Genomic DNA, 25,853 nt, shown 5'->3' with positions numbered 1-25,853 from the left:
AAAAAAAAAAAAAAGGCAATGTAGAAGAGGAAAACCTTCCTGAATTCAAAGTTAGGCACCCCCTGGCTCAGGTAGTTCAGTCCATGAACGATCATTGATGCCTTGTAGGAGAACTCCAGCTAGGCAGTCAGCGCCATGGAAAAGGAGACCTGTACTCCCAGCAGGGTCTAAGGTATAGTAGGAGCTCAGTGAATGCTTGTTGAATGAATAAATCAATTTAGTACTGTGAACTGGAAGGAGATGCATGATAATAGATTTCCTCATCCAACATTCTCAAATATTTGGGGATTTTCTACTTGTTCTTTTATTAATGGTTTATAGCTGAATTCTGCTATAGTTAAACAACATATTCTGCATAATATTATTGTATCTTAATATCTTAATATGTTTGTATCATTGTATCTTCCATGTGTCCCTGGAGCATAGCTGCCTTCTGCAGTTGCTGAGTATAGTTTATAGAAACTTATAAATTAGGTTAAGTTTGTTAATTATGTCATTCACATCTTCAACGCCAGGATTTTTCTGTGTCTTTCTTCTATCCGTTACTGACAGAGGTATGTAAAAATCTCCCACTATGATTATGAATTTGTCTATTTTTTCCTTTTAGTTCCATCAATATTTCTTTTGTATATATTGAAGCTTTGCATACACATTTAGAAGAGTTAGATTATCCTGGTGGATTGACTTTCATGACTGTAAACTGTCCCTTTTTGTCTCTGGTAATGTTTCTTAAGGTCAACTTTATCTGACTTTGTACCAATTTCCCTCTGGTTAATTTATGCATGGTATATCTGTTTCCATCCTTTTACATTAAGCCTCTTTGTCTCTTCTGAGAAATATAAAGCTGGATTGGGCTGGGTGTGGTGGCTCACACCTGTAATCCCAACAATTTTGGGAGGCCGAGGCGGGTGGGTGGATCACCTGAGGTCAGGAGTTCGAGCCCAGCCTGGCCAACATGGTGAAATCCCATCTCTACTCAAAGTACAAAAATTAGCCAGGCGTGGTGGTGCATGCCTGTAATCCCAGCTACTCAGGGGGCTAAGGCGGGAGAATTGCTTGAACCCAGGAGGCAGAGGTTGCAGTGAGCCAAGATGGCACCACTGCACACTCCAGCCTGGGCAATAGAGCAAGACTCCGTCTCAAAAAAAAAAAACAGAAAGAAATATAAAGCTCAATTGTTTTGTTATATTCATTCTGATGATATTTGTCTTTTGATTGGAGTATTTATTTTATCTAATGTAATTACTGATATATTGGAGTTTAAATCCACCATCTAATATTTTTTCTATTTGTAAGAATTGTTTCATGTTACTTTTTGTCTGTTTTATGGCTTCAATTTTGGATTAATCAAGTATTTTTTAATGCTACCATCCCCCCCCTTATTAACCTGTTAGTTCTACTTTTAGTAGTTCTTGCAATGATTCCTATAAAGATTACAGCATGCATCTATTAGACTTCCTAAAAATCTAATAGACAATAGTACTTTTACCACTTCCCAGACAACACAAGAACCTCAAACCACTTGAGCTCCATTTAATGCCCTCCTGCCTTTTGTGCTATGGTTGCCATACATTTTAATCATACATATATTTTAAACCCCACACAGGACATTTTTCCTGTTTTACACACTCGAACGTTAGTGAGATTTACCTACATCGTTTCCCACTTCATACTCTTCATTCCTTCCTACGCCTCCATACTGACATCTGGGATGATTTTTCCTTTAGCCTAAAGAATTCCCTGTAGCATTTCCGTCTTGTGGATATTCTGGTGACAGACTCGCTCCTCTTTTATCTGGTATGTCCTTGTTTTACCTTCATTCTCTTCACTGGGCACAGATTCTAGGCAGACATTTTTTTCTGCCCTTTGAAAATGTTGTGCTGTTAACGTCTTGTCTCCTTATTTGTGTTGAGGGACCAGCTGTTAGTCTTTCTGCTGCTCTTTCTAAGGTAACTCAGCTTTTCTACCCTGACTGTATTTAAGATTTTTCTTTCTGTCTTGTCTTCTCTGCAGTTGGATTTCGATGTGCCCAGATGTGGTTTTCCTTGTGAACTACACTGTGTGGGCTTGATGTCTTTTGTCATTCTGGAAAATTCTAGGCCATTTCTTCCATTATTTCCTCTGCACATCCTTTCTCTCCTCTTCTTTGGTATTCCATTTGTGGGAATGTCAGACCTTCCTATGCCCTGGCTGCTAGAGTGCAGCTCTTCAGGAATGCATCTGAGAGCCTGGGGCTGTTTAACAGGTCCCTTTGTCCTTGGCAGGTTCTGAACTCCCAGTCTCCCCAGTCCCTGAAGGCTGCCTGCAGCTTTGCTTAGCTTCTCAGCCTGTTGATCACTGCCGTGGAATTGGCGAGTGTCTTCCGGAGAAATGCAGAGGCAAATGTGGGCCTCACCTCAATGCCCTTCCCATCTCTCTGGATTCTTGTCGCCTTCAGTCCTTGCTGCCTCGGTAACTTTCTCATGTCTTCAAACATATGTTTTAGTATTTTACCTTCCTCTTCTAGTTGTTCTTGGCAGGAAGCTTTATCTACCAGAAGGTAGCCTGACACATCCAGAGGCAGATGCGTTGCTGAGCAGTAATGACAAAGAGGTGGTTTCTGTCCCTTGGGCCTGAGGGTCCGGTGGCAGAGCCAGACATGACAACAGTGTAAAGCACAAGCAAAATGTGATGTCAAAGGGAAGCAGAGAGACATTCAATCTGATAGGAGGACCTGGGAAGGTCTCTGTGAAGAACAGGAAGGATTGCACCATGTGCCATGTGGAGGGGAGGGGATGGAGGTGCATTGTTCTAGGTGACAAAAGCTGAAGCTGGTACAGGCTGATATGATGGGACATGTGCCATGGGCAGGGCCAGGGTGAGGGAAGGGAGACACCATTGTGGGAACTGAAGCAGGGAAGGTAGGCACGTGCCACACATAAAGGCTTTTGCATTCAAGCTGAACCAGGACTTTTTATATGGGATGGCAGATTGGGAGTGACCCACTCTGGCTTTGCTTGCACTAACTGTGCAATTCTGGTAAAATCTCTGATCCTCTCTGGTTCTTGATTTTGTTGTAAAATACGAATCCTAATAGTACCTGCCTCTTGTACTCCCCAAGGTTCTTGTCAGACATAGGTAAGCTTGAGGATGCAGATGTGCTTTGATGGGAATGGTGCGTGGCCAGGACCCTGATTCCCTTCAGAGCCACACCACTAGCAGGTCAGGCTGTGCATTGGTCAGTTGGTCAGGAGCTATCACAGGAACCCTCCATCACTTTCTAGCCTTGTTTATTAGTCGCAGGATGAGGATGGCTGGCTCTCTGGCAACATCAGGAAACTTTCCAAAATCCTCAGTTCTGACTGTCCCCCAAGCTCCAACATTTCCACCCCAGCCTCCTCTTTGGGGCACTGGGTGCTGCTGGTCACCCAACAGACATGGAACTGCCTCTCTCCGAGGCAGATCATCCTTCCATGGGCAGCTCTGGACAGCTCTGACTACAGGAAAGTTATCCAGACCTTCCTCGAAGGTAGTGTGCCATGACCAAAAGAATATGATTAGCACCACTCTTCTGCATAGGGTTAAAATAAAATGCCTTATGCCCCCACCTAAGTTTCCACCTGCTCATCCTGTTTTAGGGCCCTGCATCTTTCTCTGAGACACACGTGCGGTCCTTTTAAAATAGTCTCCTTTTTTCTCTGAATTACGAGAGGACCAGGATACACGAGGTCTTCTTGCTACATGATTTCACTCGGGAATTCTTAGAGGAAGGCTCCACCAGATACGATGACCATGACCTTGAGGATTTTAAAACTCATTTAGCATTGCAGCCCTCAAAGCTGACGGGAACATTAGAATTCATCTAGCAAATGCTCCTGTAGTGTTTTGGGGTGCCATTCATTTAATGGAGGGTGGGTGTGTTGAATCTCCTGCCCTTGCCCCTTCAAACCCGCTCCTTCTCCACCGGCCTCCATGTTCCAGGAGGCCGGCCCATGCAGGCTCCCCCACTGGGCTCAGCTCCCTTGCCACTGGCTTCGACTTGGAGGGGTCTGGGTTTGCCTAATAGGAGGCACCAGAAAGATTCAGAGATGGGAGGAAAGGGAGTCAGGTATTTATTCTCCCTCCTGCGTCCCCGCCGTTGCCGTGGGTTGGCTCTGAGACTCTCCAGTGAAGGCTCCTAGAGACAGCTCCCTCTGCCACTCTCCAGTTCTCACCCCCCAGGCTCCCTTCAAGCCTAGGGTGGTCACAGCCCCCCTGAGTCGCCAGCCTTAGGGTGTGACACCAGCCTTTGTTAGTTCCGCAGAACTCTGCCTGCATGTCCACAGTCTTAAACAACTCTCCTCAGCCGGGCGCGGTGGCTCAAGCCTGTAATCCCAGCACTTTGGGAGGCTGAGACGGGTGGATCACGAGGTCAGGAGATCGAGACCATCCTGGCTAACACGGTGAAACCCCGTCTCTACTAAAAATACAAAAAACTAGCCGGGCGAGGTGGCGGGCGCCTGTAGTCCCAGCTACTCTGGAGGCTGAGGCAGGAGAATGGCATAAACCCGGGAGGCGGAGCTTGCAGTGAGCTGAGATCTGGCCACTGCACTCCAGCCCGGGCGACAGAGCAAGACTCCGTCTCAAAAAAAAAAAAAAAAAAAAGAATGGAAAAAACTCTCCTCAAGTTAAGTTGGAGTGTGCTCTGTTCCCTGCCAGGAACTCTCCTGGAAAAAGCATTCCAGAGAGATGGGGAAGACGGTGGGTAAAGGAGGTGGGGCCTCCTAGCCCTGCGTGGTGGAAACATCAGGTAGGAGTGGGGCTGGATTGGCGTCGAGAATGGACGAGCTTTCCATATTAAGCCAAGGGGTATGAAATCTCTCGTTCTCCTTGTAGGTCTCCGTAGCCCCACGTTCTCATCCTAACACATCTCTCCTGTCTTCCAGAAAGTTCCTGCTGCTTCCGTACCCCGCCTGTCCCTCTCAGCTGCTCAGGGCCCCCTCGTGGGATCATCAGCTCGAAGACAGGGATGGAGAGGCCTCTGTGCTCCCGCCTCTGCAGCTGCCTGGCCGTGCTGGCCCTCCTGTCCCCACTGAGCCTGGCACAGTATGACAGTTGGCCCCACTACCCCGAGTACTTCCAGCAACCGGCTCCCGAGTATCACCAGCCCCAGGCCCCCGCCAATGTGGCCAAGATTCAGCTGCGCCTGGCCGGGCAGAAGAGGAAGCACAGCGAGGGTCGGGTGGAGGTGTACTACGACGGCCAGTGGGGTACCGTGTGTGATGACGACTTCTCCATCCACGCTGCCCACGTCGTCTGCCGGGAGCTGGGCTACGTGGAGGCCAAGTCCTGGACTGCCAGCTCGTCCTACGGCAAGGGGGAAGGTAAACATTCTGTGCTTTGGATCTGAGTGCTGTCACCTGGCAAGGCCCGGAGCTGCCTTCCCTGAGGTCAGCCTGGGAGAGGAGGCTGCACGCACTGCAAAGTGTAAACTCTTGGTGATGCCGATCTAGGGACTGGCATCCTTCCGAGCACATGCAGGCTGCACCCTGCAGTAAGACGGGTGGGGGGGCATTTGAGGAGGGGCACAGTAAGTGACCAACCATACAGATTTGCCCAGGACTTTCCTGGCTTTCGCACAGAACGTCTCACATCCTGGGAAAACCTCAGGAAAACCAGGACAGTTGGTGACCCCACATACAGGGTGAAATCGGCCTGTGCTCCTCTCTCCACCCCATATTCCCTGCCTGGGGGCTGCGCCAGCCCAGGGGAAGTTGCACTTTATTCCAGATCATTCCCTGTTAGGAAAACCTCTTGCTCTTCCTCACAAAGGCTCCCATATGCTTGAGTTCCCTGATGCCTCCCGCTGTCCTGGCATGTGGAGTTCATTGTTTTAACACTAACCTGCTATTGCAGGCTTGGTCACGATAGGCACAGAGATGCTTTGGGTTTTTCACTGTTGGTTAGCCTATTCTTTCCTCCCCGTGAGGTTCAAATTTATTAATTTATTTTTAAAAATTGTTTTAAGAGCTGGCCAGGCACGGTGACTCATGCCTGTAATCCCAGCACTTTGGGAGGCCAAGGGTGGCTGATCACTTGAAGTCAGGAGTTCGAGACCAGCCTGGTCAACATGGGGAAACCTTGTCTCTACTAAAAATACAAAAATTAGCCGGGCATTGTGGCGAGTGTCTGTAGTCCCAGCCACTCGGGAGGCTGAGGCACAAAAATCGCTTGAACCAGGGAGGCAGAGGCTGCATGCGGTAAGCCGAGGTCGCACCACTACACTCCGGCCTGGGTGACAGAGTGAGACTCCGTCTCAAAACAAACAAAAAAAACCCCAAAAACTTTGCTTTAAGAGCTTTGAGGCAGGACAGGTTTGAAGCCCTGAACCTAGAGCTCAGTCTGTACTGACCTCTGACACCACACTTTGTAGGAAGACACTTGTCCTCTCCAGCCTCATTTTCCCCATCCGGAAGTTGGGCTCTCTAAGAACTCCTGAAACCCTGGCGGTGCATGTTCCCAAATAGGAAAGAGATGAGGGTGGGGGGCATTGTTTCTTTTTAAACATTTTTCCAGGAGCTTAGAGTTTCCCGTCTGTGGGTCAGCCAGGCAAAGGAAGCTCCCACACCCGCCCCCCGGCTGAGCTGCAGCCCAGACCTCAGCACAAGTCTGGCTACTGGACTAAAACAGGGCTGCCCACACTCCTGTCCTGGACTAAAGCGTTAATGCCATGCTGACTGCATAAGAATCGCCCAAGGGAGCTTAAAAGTACAGAATAGCACAGACCTCAACCCACCATAAATCTGGTTTAAAAGGTCTGGGCTGGAGCCCAGGACTCTTGTCTCTTTTGGAAGCCTGTAAAGTGACAGGTCTGGGAGTCATTGAAATTGATAACTGTTATCCTCCCTTCCAACTTTCTGTTATTCTAGAAATTACAGGAGAAAGGAAGTCCCATCTCATACACATCTCACCTCCATGCAATTGAAAATTTCCTGTTGGCGTAACTGGATCAGGAGACAGCAGAGAGTCAAATGTTCTCTGCAGCTCGCTCTGGGCTTCCTGGCAGCGATGAGAGCCATGGAAGTGAAGTTAGCAAATGCTGGGCTTTAGAACCCACTTCCTGTCTTCTTTAAACAAATGTCTGATACTTCCACATCTCTGTTTATCTGACTGGCTGAGCGATCCAGGGGTAACCTCAGATTCATGTTTTCCATTCCAGGCTTTCCAACACTCATTATTTTATAACAAATGCTTTCCAGTGACTGGGTATTTTTCCAGTGACAAGTTTATTTCAACCTCAATTTAAAACTTACCTGTTGTCAGACAAGGGGGTTGTGGTTTTTCCCTATCAGGAGCAGGCATGGGGTAGTAGGAGACAGGTTTTTACCCAGGTGGGACTTTGCCATCCAAGCATGGTGAAGAGTGAAAAGTTCCAAGGAGTGGCGGGAATATGAAAGGGAAGGATTAAATTCATGGTCCATGGAGACTGCTGGGTAAGGAGGGTGGTAATACATGGAGAAGTTGTAGGATTATGCATAGCTGCTGTGATCACTGGATTGCGGGTCTCTGTTCAGATGGAGACACAAGAAGTTTACTAAAAGATGAAGGGAGCTGTGTGGGGTACACAGCAGGAAGGGTGAAATGGATATTGAAGGGTGCAATCTCTGGTAATGAGAGACCATGGGACAGTGGCGGGAGCAGGATGGAGGACAGTCCCTGAGAGAGGAGGTATATCAACGAAGAGACCAGGAGTGCTGGAAAGGCCATCTTTGTGGACATGGAATCCATCAAGCATTTTAAAAGGAATAATATCAAAGAGAGGGCAGGAAGAAACAGGTGCCTGGAAGAAAACAAGCAAACCCCGTCTTGTGTTCAAGGCTTTACGAGTTAAGCTGCTTACGTGAAGTGGTGCTTGGTTTATGACATGAGAGACCTTTTGCATCTAAATATATTTGAATTTCACCAGCATCAGTCCAGATCTTTATCACTGGGTAATGGTGGGCACTTAGTAAATATTAGCTAATTGATTCATTTTGATTTGGCAGAATAGGAAAAAGAGTTGGCGAAACAGTTCTTGGTATAGTGAGCACAGAACGTGGCCAGCACCCAGGGCTTGCTCCGGCGGGGGTTAGGGGCTTCATGTGCCGGTCAGACTGTGGATAAGGCTGCCCCTCCAGGACCCCTCAAGCTCCTCTGAAGTTCAGGCTGGAGTAATGAAACCAGGGAGGGCACCAGGGATGTTCTGGGTTTTCTAGCCTGGCCTGTCCACACATTGTTCTCCCAAAGCATCTCTGAGCTCAGGTAAACCACAGGCCCTTTTAGGGAGTTCTGGAGGGAGCAGCCGTCCTGTTTCTCAATCCCTGGTCGAGGTTATAGCAGCTGAAGCTAAGGTGGTTGCTCTCCTTCACCTGTCTTCAGAATCAGGAGGCTAAGCCTATTCCCAGTCATATCCCTTATTCTTTAGACCCGAGCAACGAAGCCAGCGATTACCACATTGTGACCCCACAGACTTTCTTCTTTCCTTTTCTTTGAGACAGAGTCTTGCTTTATCACCCCAGCTGGAGTGCAGTGGTGGGATCTAGGCTCAATGTAACCTTCGCCTCCCGAGTTCAAGTGATCCTCCCATCTCAGCTCCCCCAGTAGCTGGGATTACGGGTGTGCACCACTAGACCCAGCTGATTTTTTAAGTTGTATTTTTAGTAGAGACAGGGTTTTGCCATGTTGGCCAGGCTGATCTCAAACTCCTGGCCTCAAGTGATCTTCCCACCTTGGCCTCCCAAAGTGCTAGGATTACAAGCTTGACCCACTGCACCCATTTGCGACCCCATGGAGTCTAACTTGAACAGTTTCCATTGTCCTGGGCTCTGGCATTCCAACTGAATTTCATTTATGATTTTTACCTTCCTAATGATCTGTTAACTTGTATATATGTGTGTGTGTGTGTGTGTGTGTGTGTATTTATATATATATGTTTTTATTTATCTCTTCTTTCATCAGGAGAGGCATTGGAAGGAAAGAGTAAGATAAAATTTGGCTTCTGATTGAATGGCTTTCTTGTGTCCAAAGTTCGACTCTCATCTTGTGTCCCAAGGACACAGCCTTCCTGGCAGTTCTGAGGAGGCATCTACTGGATTGTACCTAGAACCACCCTGCTTTCCAGCAGGCAGACCCAGAAGCTGGTTGCATTGGAATCAGAGTAGTCTAGTTAATAAGCACTAGACGTATAGAGGAAAAAAAAAAAAGGGCCCTTTGCAGTGGCTCATGCCTGTAATCCCAGCACTTTGGGAGGCTGGGGCAGGTGGATCACTTGAGGTCAGGAGTTAGAGACCAGCCTGGCCAACATGGTGAAATCCCGTCTTTACAAAAAAAAATACAAAAATTAGCTGGGCATGGTGGCATGTGCCTTTGGTCCCAGCTGCTTGGGAGGCTGAGGTGGGAGAATTGCTTAAACCTGGGAGGCGGAGGTTGCAGTGAGCTATGATTGCACCACTGCACTCCAGCCTGAGTGACAGAGTGAGACACTGTCTCAAAAAACAAAAAAATTTTTGTTATGAAATCAGGCCAAACGAGTATACCATGCATGGTGATGCTGTCTTGCGCTAAGTACAAATTCACATATCTACCGTCTAAATAGAAATTGACCAAGCATATGTGGAAGGGTTCCATGGAAAATTATTGGGGGTCCATGGAAGATTCGTAAGAGAGCAGCTCTTTGGGGCAGGCTCCGTAGAGTCTCTGGTTTGCAGCTGTTTTTAGTTCCTTTGATGATGCACTGGTGGACTTCCAGGTCCTTAGCGAGGGGGGTTTCTCTCACTGCAGATGGAATAGGGTGACACTGCTTTTCACCATCTCTGTCACTTCAGCAGCTTTGCGACAGAACGTTCCGCTTAGAACGTGGAGGGTCTTTTCCGTTGCTAGTACTCAGCAAGACAAACATTGGTTTGTTGTTGAGACAGCAATCGATTAGGGAGTGTATGTTTCAGTGGAGCTTGACTGCTTGGAAACCAGGCCAAATTGAGAAGCCAGTTGGAAAACCTCAGCCCAGATGTTTTCAATTAGCTCTTTGTTCTCCACAATGGATCCAAGGTGCTGTCATTTGGGCCCTGACCAGCAACCGTGAGAACAGACACGTTTCAGCAGGGCCTGGACATCAGGAGACTGGCCCCGGGGTCCTCCTTGACCTTGAAGACCCTCTGTTTCTCTCCTTGGTTTCCTAATCTCTCCAATGGGAATGTTTTTATTTGCTTTTCTCTTACATCGTAGAAGCAGTAGAATGTATTGTTTTTCTGACGGACTGGAAGAAGGAAGGGGAAAGGGAGGTTGAAAGCGTACCAGGCACATACATTACCTCATTGAGTCTCCATGGCAGCCTGTTTGCTTGGCATCATTATTTTGGCTTTAGAAATGAGAAGCAGGTATGGTGAGGCAGTTGCCCGCATCACACAGTGTCCCAGTGTGTGGCAGGTAGAACTTGAACCCAGGCTTGTTTGACTATGTCTGCTCCTCTAGACTCCTAAAAGGAGCTGTGAGAAAAATGAGAGGTTTAGTTTTGTTTTCTTTCATTTTTGCAGCGGCACTTATAAAAATCACTATTTGAAAACCCTCTAGTACTTTATGATTTTTAAAAAAATTATGGCAAGATGCGCATCACATAAAATTTACCACCTTAACTTTTTGGGGTTTTTTTTGGAGACAGGGTCTCACTATCACCCAGGCTGGAGTGCAATGGCACAATCACAGCTCACTGTAGCCTCAACCTTCTGGGCTCAAGCAATTCTCCCACCTCAGCCTCCTGAATAGCTAGGACTACAGGCATGCACCACCATGCCCAGCTAAATGTTTTGATTTTTAGTAGAGACGAGGTCTCGCTATGTTTCCCAGGCTGGTCTCGAACTCCTGAGCTTGAAGGATCCTCCCGCCTTGGCCTCCCGAAGTGTTGAGATTACAGGTGTGAACTGTGTCCAGCCCAGCCTTAAACATTTTTAAGTGTATAGTTCAGTAGTGTTAAGCATATTCACATTGTTGTGCAGCCATCATCACCGTCCATCTCCAGACTTTTCCATCTTGCAAAACTGAAACTCTGTACCGATTAAACAACCACACTCATTTCTTTCTCATCCCAGGCCCTGGCAGCCACCACTCTACTTTCTGTTTCAATGAATTTGACTCTTCTAGATACCCCATATGATATTTGTCTTTTGGGACTGGCTTATTTCACCTAACATCATGTCTTTATGAATCATCCATGTTGCAGCAGGTTTCGGAGTTTCCTCCCTTTTGAAGGCTGACTAATATTCCCTTGTATGGATAGACCACATTTTGTTGATGGATACCTGGGTTGCTTCCACGTCTTGGCTATTGTGAATAATGCTGTTATGAGCACAGGTGTGCAGATACCTCTTAGAGACCCCGTTTTCAATTCTTTTGCTGGATCATATGGTAATTTTACTTTTAATTTTTTTTTTTTTTTTTTTGAGACGGAGTCTTGCTCTGTGGCCCAGGCTGGAGTGCAGTGGCCGGATCTCAGCTCACTGCAAGCTCCGCCTCCCGGGTTCCCGCCATTCTCCTGCCTCAGCGTCCGGAGTAGCTGGGACTACAGGCGCCCGCCACCTCGCCCGGCTAGTTTTTTGTATTGTTAGTAGAGACAGGGTTTCACCGTGTTAGCCAGGATGGTCTCGATCTCCTGACCTCGTGATCCGCCCGTCTTGGCCTCCCAAAGTGCTGGGATTACAGGCTTGAGCCACCGTGCCCGGCCTACTTTTAATTTTTTAAGGAAACATCATACTGTTTTCTATAGCACCTGTACCATTTTGCACTCCCACTGACAGTGCACAAGGGTTCTAGTTTCCACACCCTTGCCAGCACTGTCATTTTGTTTGTTTTGTTTTGTTTTTGTTTTTGTTTTGTTGTTGTTTCTTTTTGTTTTTTTGATTTTTGAGACAGAATCTTGCTCTGTTGCCAGACTGGAGTGCAGTGTTGTGATCTCAGCTCACTGCAACCTCTGTCTCCCAGGTTCAAGCCATTCCCCTGCCTCAGCCTTCTGAGTAGCTGGGATTATAGGCACGTGCCACCACGCCTGGCTGATTTTTTGTATTTTAGTAGAGACAGGGTTTCACCATGTTGGCCAGGATGGTCTCAATCTCCTGACCTCGTGATCCACCCGACTCGGCCTCCTAAAGTGCTGGGGTTACAGGTGTGAGCCACCACGCCTGGCCCATTTTCTGTTGTTTTGATAGTCGCCATCCTAAGGGTGTGAAGTAGTGCTTCACTGTGGTTCACCCTCTAGGACTTTGCACGCTGAATTCTCTACTTAGTGCAAGTGAGAAAAAAACCAGGAGGTAAGCAGAGTCCCATGGTGGCCTTCTAGAACATAATGAGGTGGTTCCATGGGCCAGTCTGGCTGGGCTGTCTCTGAGCCAGTGATGGGAAACGTTGAGAAGTAAGAGGAGCTGAATAGGAAGTCAAGGCCCGGGCTTCTGAGCTCAAGGGGTGGTGGGATAATCACGCCACCTCATCCTCTAGGTATTGGAAGACCAAGGAGATAGTACATGTGAAATGCCTTAAAAACCTCAAACCAGGCCGGGCGCAATGGCTCATGCCTGTAATTCCAGCATTTTGGGAAGCCAAGGCAGGCGGATCACGAGGCCAGGAGATCGAGACCATCCTGGCCAACATGGTGAAACCCTGTCTCCACTAAAATACAAAAAATAAGCTGGGCGTGGTGGCACACGCCTGTAGTCCCAGCTACTTCGGAGGCTGAGGCAGGAGAATCACTAGAACCCAGGAGGCAGAGGTTGCAGTGAACCGAGATCGCCCCACTGCACCCCAGCCTAGAGACAGAGCCAGACTCTGTCTCACACAACAACAACCACCCCAACAACAAAAAACCCAAACCTTCAGTGGCTGGAGAGTTTAGTTCCTCCCTGAAGGGTCAGAGTTCAGCCTCTGCTACAGATAGAAGGTGAGACTGGCTTGTGCCATAATCAGTGCCACTAAAACATCATCATCATCACTGTTTTTTAGTAACTATGGCCAGCAATGAACTAGGCACATGCTTCCTAGTATCTGTAATCTGCACACAGCTGTGCAGCTGAAGTGTCATTTTTCGTCCCACTTTACTGATAAGAAAAGGGGCCCTTGACCCTGGCTGAACAAGAGCTCAAACCCGGCTTGGTACCCAAAACTCCACTCTTTCCACTATCCCATGTGACTTCTGGGCTTAAATCTAATTTCTATCCTAATCATGTTCAATCTACCACATCCCCAAATCACATTAGCTGCTTACCGTAGTGTGGGAATCCAGGTGGTCTCGAGCTACGTGCAGCATCTTAATATAATAAAAATTAATTGATGGCCACACACAGCTGCCAAAATTAGAGAAAAATTCTCTTTCCATGTAAGACACTGGTGTCCCTCAAAGACTCAGACCTGCATTGATGCATCTTTTGGTTTCTCTCCTCTCTGCCTCCTTCAGGGCCCATCTGGTTGGACAATCTCCACTGTACTGGCAATGAGGTGACCCTTGCAGCATGCACCTCCAATGGCTGGGGCGTCACCGACTGCAAGCACACGGAGGACGTCGGTGTGGTGTGCAGCGACAAAAGGATTCCTGGGTTCAAATTTGACAATTCGTTGATCAACCAGATAGAGGCAAGTCATGTGCTTTTGATGTCTCCATCATGCAAACATTTTTCCTCTTCCATGCAACTCGCTTTTTGTGTATTGATTTCAAGTGTGTGTGAGCAGGAAGGAGGGTACCTAACCCAATGGGATTAGATGCAAGGGCAGTTGAGGGAAGGATTTCTGGAGAAGGGAATCCCATCCATGGGGAAAGGGCATTTCCAGGCACAAGGAACAGCATGGACAGAGGCACAGAGGTGGGAAGGTTGATCTCAGGGAGCATGATCTTAGGGAGAGAGCATCTGGGAGTAGAGTTAAACTGAAGCTGGAAAGATGGGCATGAAACACCTCCTCTGCCATGTTCAGGAGCTTGCCCTTTGGGTAGGAAAATGTATGAGTTATCAATTGCTGCATAACAAATTGCCCCCAGATTTTGCAGCTGAAAACAATAAATCTTTATTATCTCACACGGTTTCTGAGAGTCAGGAATTGAGGAGCAGCTTAGCTTCTTGCTTCTGCTCAGGGTCTCTCATGGAATTGCACGCAGGCTGTCAGTAGGGGCTGGAAGGTCCCCTCCCACACAGGCTGTTATGGTTGTTGGCAGGCTGTGGTTCCATGCTAGCTGTAGACTGCAGCCCTGTGTTCCTCTCTATGTGGCCTCTTTGTAGGCTGCTTGAGTGGCCTCAGGACATGGTGGTCATCTTCCCTCACAGTAAGTGAGGCAAAGGAGAGCAAGAGAAAGAGCACAGGATGGAAGTCATGTTTCATAACTTAATCTTGGAAGTGATAGGCCATCATTTCACTGTATTCTATGGATCACACAGACTAACCCTGGTAGAGAGTGGGAGGAGATTACACAAATGTGAGACACAAGGTAGGGTTTCTGGGGCCATCTTGAAAGCTGGCTACCACTGGCCAATGTAGCTAAGGATTGGAATCACTTTTTTTAATTAATTTTTTTTTTTTTTTTTTGAGATGGAGTCTCATTCTGTTGCCCAGAGAGGAGTGCAGTGGGGGTGATCTCGGCTCGCTGCAAGCTCTGCCTCCCGGGCTCACACTATTCTCCTGCTTCAGCCTCCCATGTAGCTGGGACTACAGGCGCCCGCCACCATTCTGGGCTATTTTTTTGTATTTTTAGTAGAGATAGGGTTTCACCATGTTAGCCAGGATGGTCTCAATCTCTTGACCTCGTGATCCACCCACCTCGGCCTCCCAAAGTGCTGGGATTACAGGCGTGAGCCACTGCTCCTGGCCTGGAATCACTTTAAAAATGCAAGTACTGGGCTGGGTGCAGTGGCTCACGCCTGTAATCCCAGCACTTTGGGAGGCTGAGGCGGGTGGATCTCGAGGTCAGGACATTAAGACCATTCTGGCTAACACGGTGAAACCCCGTCTCTACTAAAAAATACAAAAAACTAGCCGGGCGAGGTGGCGGGCGCCTTTAGTCCCAGCTACTCAGGAGGCTGAAGCAGGAGAATGGCGTAAACCCGGGAGGCGGAGCTTGCAGTGAGCCGAAATCAGGCCACTGCACTCCGGCCTGGGCGACAGAGCGAGACTCTGCCTCAAACAAACAAACAAACAAACAAATGGAGGTACTGGGGCCTCCCACTGACCTGCTGGCTCAAAATCTCCTGCTATGGGACCAGTTTATTTTTCTTTAAGCAGCCCCAGATGATTCTGATGTTGCCAGACTGATCATTTCAGCATTTGAAAATCTACATTTATGGCTAAATTTCAGGGTTAGCTTTCCAGCAAATTCTTTACCCAAACAATTAAATTAACAAACACTTATTACATTACTCTTATGTGCAACATATGTGGGGCTTAGGACAGGATGAGTTGGCAGCTAACACTCCTGTCCTCAAGGAACATGTAGGACGCCACCCCCAAGGAATTGTGGGATCCCAGCACTAATGCAGAAGAAAGGTGACTTGAAATTGCCCTATTTGGGCTCCAGAGGAAGTTCTCCCAAGACTGTGGCCTTTACCGTCATGGCTCACACAGTCCTGCTCTCTCCATATATGTTCCCAAGCGTGCTGGGAATTTGTCCAGCACTATAGTATAGCATGGAAAAGGATTTCCAGGCTTCTCTCAACTGTGGAGGAGGCTGCTTCTGGTCGACACCTGTCAAATGCTACTATTTTATTGAAGATAACTAGAGAGATTGTGATGGAGTTGATGTACTTTCCTCAGTCTTCCAGTTACTAATGACAGTTTTGCTTTCTTTACCATGAAGTTTATGATCTGACAGATGGGCTTGTCCAACCCAGTTTCACAAAATTTTCCATCTCCATTCCTTATAACCTCATGAGCAATAATTAGCCCCCAGTTATGTGTATCTTATCTCTCCCATGAGATTGGAAGCTCCCAGAGGGCAGGGGCTATATCTTATGCATCATTGTATCCAACAGATAAATTCTAGGTACCTAATGGGAACAATGTTTCCAACTTCCAAATTTTCTTCTTCCCAGAAATGTGAGCCAGAAATTGTTATCTCCTTAGTTGGAGAATCTCCCAGGATAAAATATAAGCTAAACAGCAATGAGAAGCACATGGAAACAAATAATTTCTTTACAGCTTGTCCTGCCTAATCGGACCATGAGCTGATTTGTAACATCTTGGATGGGCCTCTGTTCAACCTAGAACCTCAGGTTAATCTACTTGGAGTGTCCAGTGAAGACCCAGGCTTCTTGGCATAAGAAAGTCATTGATGACTTGAATTTAAAAAAAAAAAAAGGACAGGCCAAAACATCAGTGAGCTTTGTGTCGAGAAAATGAGAAGGCTCATCTGGCATTAGAAAAAAAAAGATTTTGGAAAAAGGACTCTGAATGGCACTTCATTAGATAAATGTTTGTTAAATATCTACTAAGTGCCAGTTCCAATGCTTAGCAATTCCAGGGCGAAATAAGATGGGTCATATCAAAAGCAGAACTTTCATGGGGTGGAATAAACACAGAAAAGACTGAAAATGGCTGGGCATGGTGGCTCATGCCTGTAATCCCAGCATTTTGGGAGGCCAAGGCGGGTGGATCACCTGAGGTCAGGAGTTCGAGACCAGCCTGGCTAACATGGTAAAATCCCGTCTCTACTAAAAATACAAAAATTGGCCAGGCATGGTGGCGGGTACCTATAATCTCAGCTACTCAGGAGGCTGAGGCAAGAGGATTGCTGGAACCTGGGAGGCGGAGGTTGCAGCGAGCCGAGATTGCACCATTGCACTCCAGCCTGAGCCGACAACAGCAAGACTCTATCTCAAAAAAAAAAAAAAAAGACTGAAAAAAAAAATATGTCGGAGACAACTTTCTTATTCTGGAAGGGCTGAGATTCCATGGCAAGGAGCATGGGCCCTAACGAATCTCCAGAAACCCACAGAGGGCAACCTATGGAGACGTCTGGCTTAAAGAGCCAGGTGACATCCACAGCCTTATATGCTCTGCATTTTCCTAGAAGGCCTCCCTTTTGCTGTCAGATAGATCAGGCTGATGCCCACAAGCCAGGGGGAAGCTTTCTGGCCCAACCACAAAGACTGAGGGAACTTTCATTGATGACCAGTCCCCTGCAACTTCTTCCCTTTGGTAGCCACTGAAAGTAGATCATGAAAGGGCCTAGACCTCAGGATGTCTGGGGAGAACCTCCGTGAGTTGCCAGAAGGTTCTTGTACCCAGGGCTTTGTGGCTAAGGCTTATGCTTACTGGCAGTGCTGGCCTGATGGGTGGAGAACTGCCTGGACCTCCTACGTGGGATATTTATGGGATGCTGAGACGTTTCTCCAAAATACCTTCTGGAATGGCCTGTGTCGGTAGCTGAAGTCATAGGATCATTCCTCTCAGCTAAAGAAATGCCTGCTATTAAATTTTTGTGGATAAGAAGAAGAGACATAGCTTTGGTGGACATGCAGTTGGGTGAGGTCATGAACACACTGACTAATGATACCCAGGGTAAACTGCTGACTAATTTGTGTAAACACAGTGGATAGTCTCTGATGGCAAGCGCTAGGGCTCTGCTCTGGCCTCCCCATCATGTGTCAGGAATGTTCATGGAAATTAAAAGGAATACTGATAAAATCTATGGGAGATACAAAACTAGGAGAGATTGCTGGAGTATAAAATTATGGAATGAACTTTCAGAAAAACTGCTGTAGGTTGAAATAATGGGCCCAAGCTGTAACATACTAGGGATGAATAGAAGGGCCTATATCAAAGTCCATGGGGGAAAAAAGTCCCAGGAGTGCAGACTTTAGGGAGAGTAAGTAAAAAATCATTGATCTTTTTTTTAAAAAAAAGGCGTGTTGTGGGCCGGGCGCGGTGGCTCAAGCCTATAATCCCAGCACTTTGGGAGGCCGAGACAGGCAGATCACGAGGTCAGGAGATCGAGACCATCGAGACGGTGAAATCCCGTCTCTACTAAAAAATACAAAAAACTAGCCGGGCGAGGTGGCGGGCGCCTGTAGTCCCAGCTACTCGGGAGGCTGAGGCAGGAGAATGGCGTAAACCCGGGAGGTGGAGCTTGCAGTGAGCTGAGATCCGGTCACTGCACTCCTGCCTGGGCGACAGAGCAAGACTCCGTCTCAAAAAAAAAAAAAAAGGCGTGTTGTGGTGGCTCACACCTGTAATCCCAGCACTTTGGGTGGCAGAGGTGGTCAAGATTGCTTGAGCCCAGGAGTTTGAGACCAGCCTGGGCAATATGGCGAGACCGCATCTCTACCAAATTAAAAATATTAACCTGACATAGAGGCATGCGCCTGTGGTCCCAGCTACCTGGGAGGCTGAGGTGGAAGGATTGATTGACCCTAGGAGGTGGAGGCTGCAGTGAGCCATGATGGTGCCACTGCATTCCAGCCTGGGTGACAGAGCGAGACCCTATCTCAAAAAAAAAAAAAAAAGAACAAATCTCTGAGGCAGCAGTGGTTGACAAAAAGCTCTGTGTCAGCCAAGAGTATGGTAGGGCTGCTGGAAAAAAAAAAAAGAAAAAAAAAAACCAGTTAATGTCAACTGCTTTACAGATAGAAGAATTATTTCCCTAAGCTCTTTGCCTTTGGGACCAGTCGCTAACTGTAGGGTTCAGTTCTGGATCCAGATCTTAACCAGGTCACCAGGGGAAAGGCCAGCAGGATGGAGACAAATCTGGAAACCATATCACAAGGAAGTAAAGTTTTTTGTCAAGAAAAGAGATATGGGGGGAGATGGTTCTCTTCAAATACTTGAACTACTACCATACAGAAGAATGTTTAGAATGTATTCCAACTCCCGGCCGGATGCAGTGGCTCATGCTTGTAATCCCAGCACTTTGGGAGGCCGAGGCAGACAAATCATGTGAGGTCAGGAGTTCAAGACCAGCCTCTCCAACATGGTGAAACCCTGTCTATACTAAAAATAGAAAATTAGCTGGGCGTGGTGGTGGGCGCCTGTAGTCCCGGCTACTTGGGAGGCTGAGGTTGAACCCGGGGAGGGGGAGGTTGCAGTGAGCCGACATGGTGCCATTGCACTCCAGCCTGGGCAACAAGAGCAAAACTCTGTCTCAAAAAAAAAAAAAGAATATATTCCAACTCCCAGAGCCAAGGCGGAGGGGAGTGTGATGGGAGATAGATCTTAGGCTCACTGGAAGCCCCGCAGTAGGTAGCTCTACCCAAAGTTAGTGGTGAGTGTTACGTGCATCCGTGTGAAGAGACCACCAAACAGGCTTTGTGTGAGCAACATGGCTGTTTATTTCACGTGGGTGCAGGCGGGCTGAGTCCGAAAAGAGAGTCAGCGAAGGGAGATAAAGGTGGGGCCCTTTTGTAGGATTTGGGTAGATAAAGGAAAATTACAGCCAAAGGGGGGTTGTTCTCTTGCGGGCAGGAGTGGGGGTTACAAGGTGCTCAATGGGGGAACTTTTTGAGCCAGGATGAGCCAGGAAAAGGAATTTCACAAGGTAATGTCATCGCTTAAGGCAGGGACCGGTCATTTTCACTTCTTTTGTGGTGGAATGTCATCAGTTAAGGCGGGTCAGGGCATTTGTACTTCTTTTGTGATTCTTCAGTTACTTCAGGCCATCTGAGCTTATGCGTGCAAGTCACAGGGGATGCAATGGCTTGGCTTGGGCTCGGAGGCCTGACAGTGAGCTCCTTGTCGGTGGAGGAATTCAAGCATGAACTGGACAACACCTGCCAGGAATATTGTGGTCAGATTGCCTACATGGGGAGGGAAGTGGGATTAAGTGATTGCCAAGTTTCAAGACCCTGTTACTCAGTGTCTGGGAAAATGCACTCATCCCACATAGTGTGTGCCTAGCTGGATATTGACATTGCGTACCATGTGTAAATTGGCATCACATGTGTGTGAGAACATAGAGAGAAGGGATGCCAACCAACATGTGTATTGTGTGCTTGAGTTCTCTGTTTGCCTTTTCTGCAGCCCCTAATGGCCTTGACCTTGAAACCAGGTACAGACTTTTCACTCTTCATATCAAAGTGTGAGAGTTAAAGCCCTCCTTCAAATTCCTCCACTTTGGAAGGGGCAAATTGAAAAGTGGCCAGGAATGAAATGTCAGTGAATGATTTCTCTGTGTTTTGCAACCCCAGTCGTAGGCCACTGGGCCTCCACGTCCCTTCCCATGCCTACTCTGCAAGGGCGTGGGCTGGGCTCTGTAACATTCACCCTCATTAACCCCTGGAGATTGGGGACAGGTCACAGATCGTTACAGATGACCCTCACAACCCATGCTTCCTCCAGAGTGCACTGGAATTCCCAAAGCAGAGAATGGAAGAAAACTGCATCAGTCTAGACCAAGTTCATCCTACTCTGGAATGCCAGAGGCATGAGTCACTGAGCCCTGGAGCCTGGCTGATGGAATTTCACTTAATGAGCGAACTGTGCTTCCCTGGACTCCTACAGCTGCTTGCAGCATCCTTGGGAGCTCCTGATTGTAGATTCCTCTCTAAAGGAGAAAAAAAAAAAAAAATCACACCTTCTTCACATAAGTAACCCCACCAAGGGAAAGTTCACAGGTTTGTACCCTAACCTGCCTTTTGACCAGCATCCAGAACAACGGGGCAAGTGTCGAGCGAGTTGAATTCAATCCCTTCCAGCTGTGACGGTCTGTAGTTCGGTGGCAATGGTTTCTCCATCGGAATGACGTAGTGTGCATTCATCATTTACAAGGTAGTTTTAAATATTCTGTAGGGGAAAAAAATCAGATGATTTCTGTGAAAGTGCTTTGCAGACTCTGAAAGTGCTGCCCTGGGTTCATTTCATCCAGGAAATTAACCAGGCAGGTTCTCAGTTTTCCCCTTTTCTGACACAGGCTGTGCCGTCATATCTTATTGTATATTCTCCGTTTTGGACTCCAGAATTGAAGGCAGAACCCCTGGGTTCCAGTCCCAGTGGAGACTGGAACTCACAGCTCTGTGTCCAGTGACTGACCCTTCTTGGGACTCTGGACACTGTCCTACAAAACAGAAGTTTGTCTGGACATAAAATCAGTTTTAGGTCAATCCTCAAAACTTTCTTAAAAGGAGGTAAGTAGGAGCAAATAAGCAAATGTGAAATACTCTTGGCTCCAAACGAACATCTCTTTTAAACCTGGAAAACAGAGCCCAAACCAAACCTCCTAGGATTTCAGAGCCTCTTAAATCGAGACGCTTTGTTTCCTGCCTGTGGCGGGTAGACCGGTTGGAAAAAGCATTAGATAAGGAAAGATGACAAATCCAGATGCCCTGCTGAGTAAACCTCTGCTCCCCGGCTGCTCTGCACGTTGCCCAGTCATGTGCTCTCACAGGAAGCCTCGTGGCTGGGCTGTGTGTCGCTAGATCAGGCAACGTTTTGGTCTTTTCTCTTTTCTTCACCCCACCCCTCCCCACCCCACCCCACCCCACCTTCTTCCTTACCCATCCTTTAAAGGCTCTTTTGCAAAAAGCAATTCCATTGCCAGAACTGATTGGAAAATCCCCAGGCTGTGAGATTTAGGTGTTGTCTATCCCCTGAATGACCTCCAAGCCTCAGTTTCCCGTTTGTGAAAGTGGACAGCGCAGGAGGTCTTGAGGGGCCAATAGAGGGACGATGAGGACAGAACGAGGAGAAAGCCATTTCTTTCCACCCAAGGGGAAAACCCGGTCCCCCTATTCTCTGCTCTCTCGCGTTCGTCTGGAAGGATGCTGAGACCTGAAAAAGCCCTTTCTTCTCATCTTAACTACAGAGACTGAGGCTGCTGTGAATTTTTTAAATTCCTTGGGTCCAGGTTTTTATTAGTTACAGTCAGCTGCCAAATGTTTCAGCATTGCCCTCCCAGCGGCAGCTCTGTCTGGGGGCGGCAGAGGGTGGAGGGCTTCAGCCTAAGAGGGAAAGGTCTCTAGAAGGACTTCTGAAAAGTCTGAACCCTTCCCAGCCAGGAATCTCATCCTTCCCCTGACTCCCACCAGAGAGGTTGCACTGGGTGGTTTGGGGAAAAAAGGGGGCCTGTTTTCACCTCTGTGCAGTTTAGAAGGTAGTGCTCCCCCCGCGCCTAAATTTAGACCCCATTCCTGGATGGTCACAGGGTAGTTGGATGGCCTCTCTGTAAGAGGAAGAGAAATGGTAGCCAGGGGATAGTTTGTGCCGGAATTTTTGGCAAGGGCAGGAGCCGAGGTGGAGGCCCACAGCCTCTGAACGCTCAGTTTTACTGAACTGTCTGGCTGGACAATCAGATGTAGCTCTCCTGGGTTTTGTCTCTCCTACTTCTTGGACAAGAGGATGTATAACATCCTGTCCAGGACTGGGTACAGTGGCTCATGCCTGTATTCCCAGCACTTTGGGAGGCCAAGATGGATGGATCACTTGAGGTCAGGAGTTGGAGACCAGCCTGGCCAACGTGACAAGACCCCCCCTCACTACTAAAAAATGCAAAAAATTAGTTGGGCATGGTGGCGCATGCCTGTAGTCCCAGCTACTCGAGAATCGCTTTAACCCAGGAGGTGGAGGTTGTAGTGAGCTAACATTGCACCACTGCACTCCAGCCTGGGCAACAGAGGGAGACTCCATCTCAGAAAGAAAAAAAAAGATCCTGTCCAGCCCTCACATTCTGCGATTCTATTTACTAAGAGCCTGTATGTAGCCAGGGCTTGCCAGCTTCCAAAAGGGACACACAAAGCAAGTAGTTCTAGAGTGACCTATTTTCCCAACTGAACATCTGAAATGCAGAAGGGTGTGTATGTGGATAACAGATGGGAACCTGGTTTCTGACCCGGGTGTTGCAGATACAATGCTTTGAAAAGTATAAATACCATTAAAACTCTTCGTGAGATGAAATAAACCAATACATAACATTCTGTTTATTTGTTAGACAGCACACATGAATAAGGAGGCTTATAATTTGTTTTAGATGAAATAAATAAATGAACAGGATGTACTCAAACTTTGAAGAATGTGATTGGGTGCTCAAATGCATGGCAGTTTGGAGAAGAGAGAGGTGAATGAGGACACCTGTGGGATAGTTGCTATCTGGACAAAGTGGGGGCTTGAGCTGGGCTGGAGAAAGCCTCTGCCTGCCCTGGGTGGGCAGATCCACTCTGCAGGGAGGTCTGGTGATGTGACTAGGGCAGAGTGGGCAGCGGTCAGCCTGGTTCAGCAATGCGCCTAAGTGGCTTATTTGAGTCACCTCAGCCATGCTGGGTGTCAATGCCATGGAATTCCCCCACCCCATCCCCAGGAGCCTGTTGCTAAGGATCTGTTCGTTCATTCACTCGATACATTTCGATTCAGCACCAGACCCTACACTAGGCATGAGGATAAAGGGAGTGATGGAACGGACCATCTTGCCCACCCCGAGCTTACCGTTCAGCAGTGGAGAAACAATCTCATGCATCATGACTGTGTTACCCTGGTGATGATGGCTGTGAAGAGAACCCCAGATTCACCATGAGGGTGTGTGGTGTGCAGTCGGGCCTGACCAGGACAGGAGGAAGTGCTGGGTCACAGGGGCTGGTTGTTGGAGCAGGTGTCCCACCGGCTTCCTGCCGACAGCAGGGCTTGCCCGTTCTCCAAAAAAGCAGCCTCTGTTACCTACCCAAATGGCTGCCTGCTGGGAAAATGAAACACAGAGCATTCAGTTTTCCAGCAGTGTTGCAAAGCTTTTGATTTACAGGAGGAAGGCCCCAACAGACTACCGGCTCTTTCCTTTGGTGGTGTCAGCATGACCTCAGCTCTCCAAGCCACCCCCACCCTGCCCCCACTGGCCTCTGTCGCCTAGAGCTGAGGAACAGAAATTGTTGAAATGCCTTTCCTCTCCCACTTTCTTCCATCAAGAAGTCACAGGCTAAAGAACGTTATTAGCAGCTTATTTTTTGTTGAGTTGGAGTTTCGCTCTTGTCGCCCGGGATGGTGCAATGGCGTGACCGCAGCTCACTGCAACGTCTGCCTCCTGGGTTCAAGTGATTCTCCTGCCTCAGCCTCCTGAGTAACTGGGATTACAGGTGCGTGCCACCATGCCCGGCTAATTTTTGTATTTTTAGTAGAGCCCCATGTTGGCCAGGCTGGTCTGAAACTCCTGGCAGCCTCTTAAACTAAGAGTTTCTGATTGGATCATCAAAAAGGGATAATTACAACATAGCCAGACTCCTGGAATACAGCATGCCTCATAGTGTGTACAGATAATACCCACTTAGCCAAGCCATCTAACTGTGTGCTGAGGATCAGACGGCTTTTAATTCAGTTCAGTAACTATTTATTGGTGTCAGATCTCAAGGGAAAAGGGGAGAGGGTGTTAGGGAGTTCAGGTGACAAAAGGATGCCTGGACAAAGCACAGATGTTCTCCTGTCCATAAGTCACACAAGTCATGCTTATGTTAGGAAGAGAGGGGAGGACTACATAGCTGTTTATTTTGCATTAAACAAAGAATAAAAAAAGTCTTTATTAAAATGTTGAACTTGGGCGCACAGCATGTCTAGCTAAGCTAAACTCCTGTTGTTGGATTTTGAAAAAATCATTACTGGTTCCTTCCAAACATGTTTGAGGACCCACTCTGTGTCTGGCGAGTCCTCAGACATGGTTGGAAGGAACCAGTAATAATTTCTTACTGTGTGGGTAATACAAAAATGAATAAGGTACAGTTTTGCCCTTAGGGGATTCACAGTCCAATTGAGTGGCAAAAGGATGCGGAAAAGTAAATACTAGTACAAGAGAGTCAGCATAAGCCAAGAACTCAATGAGTCACCAGACGCCAGTGCTGGAGGAATAAAGAAGAAATCAAACATGTGGATGTGCTATTTGGGGGCAGGGGAGGGGGCTTCACAGAGATGCTGGTACTGCCTCTCCTCCTCTAGATCACGGACCTCATGACAGTGAGGACCATGCCTGTCCTTTCAGAGTCTCACACAGCACTTGGGACATGGTAGCACTGGACAAATATTTTTGAATGAACAAATGATTAACAGTTTCCCTGAGGGTTGGCAGGATTCTGATAGGTAGAAAGAAGGGACAGAGAATGGCAGGGTGTGGTTTGGGCCTAACACGGGGGTGCCACCGGGAAGATCTGAGCAAGACCCTTGAATGCACTGTGGTCAAAGAGGATGAACGGACGGGAGAAGAAACCAGAGGCCAGGAGACAGTGTGGGCCTAGGTGAGATGACAACATTATCACGCCCTTTCTTATGCTCCCACAATTCTCCTTGCACAGCTGACTGGGAATTGGGAGTGAGAATGGCAAGCTAATAGAAGGGCAAAGAGAAGGTCTTGCATGGGCTGAATGGGCGCATGAGTGAGGAAGAGAGATGGTCACAAAGGTCTGCAAAGCTGGAGGCAGGCGCGTCCCTCAGTAACTCGATGAAAAGAGGAAGAGGTGAAGGCATCTTGAATGTGTTTGGTTTCAGGTGCTAAGGAAAGTGTCAAGCTGGTAGTTGGGACATGGGTCTGTATCTGGGAGGCCACTGTTTTGTTTTGTTTTGTTTCTTAGAGAAGAGATCTCGCTCTGTCGCCCAGGCTGGAGTACAGTGGCGCAATACTGGCTCACTGCAGCCTCAAACTCCTGGGCTCAAGTGATTCTCCCACCTCAGCCTCCTGGGAACTAGGACTATGGGCAGGTACCACCGTGCCCAGCTAATTTTTTTTCATTATTATTATACTTTAAATTCTAGGATACATGTGCAGAACATGCAGGCTCGTTACATAGGTATACCTGTGCCATGCTGGCCTACTGCACCCATCAACCCATCATTTAAATTAGGTATTTCTCCCAATGCTATCCCTCCCCCAACCCCACGACAGGCCCCAGTGTGTGATGTTCCCCACCCTGTGTCCAAGTGTTCTCATTGTTTAATTCCCACCT

At 47.8% G+C, this 25,853-nt stretch overlaps 1 protein-coding gene across 2 annotated transcripts in view; it reads left to right on the top strand.

The window, feature by feature from the left end:
• The window catches only part of LOXL2 (lysyl oxidase-like 2), a 100,225-nt gene that overhangs the window by 26,280 nt on the left and 48,092 nt on the right, over positions 1-25,853 (top strand). The window contains exons 2-4 of one of the 2 annotated variants that reach the window (XM_011939860.1): positions 2,265-2,384; positions 4,905-5,342; positions 13,433-13,608. In XM_011939860.1, coding sequence (XP_011795250.1) covers positions 4,988-5,342; positions 13,433-13,608 — 531 coding nt within the window. In that variant the 5' untranslated portion in view covers positions 2,265-2,384; positions 4,905-4,987. The remainder of the gene's footprint in view (positions 1-2,264; positions 2,385-4,904; positions 5,343-13,432; positions 13,609-25,853) is intronic. The other variant, XM_011939859.1, reaches the window with a different exon arrangement.

Source organism: Colobus angolensis, unplaced genomic scaffold (assembly GCF_000951035.1).
Source record: "Colobus angolensis palliatus isolate OR3802 unplaced genomic scaffold, Cang.pa_1.0 Scaffold184, whole genome shotgun sequence".
NCBI classification, from domain to species: Eukaryota; Metazoa; Chordata; class Mammalia; order Primates; family Cercopithecidae; genus Colobus; species Colobus angolensis.
Note: the sequence above shows the minus strand (reverse complement) of the source record. Positions and strands in the feature narration are given on the sequence as shown.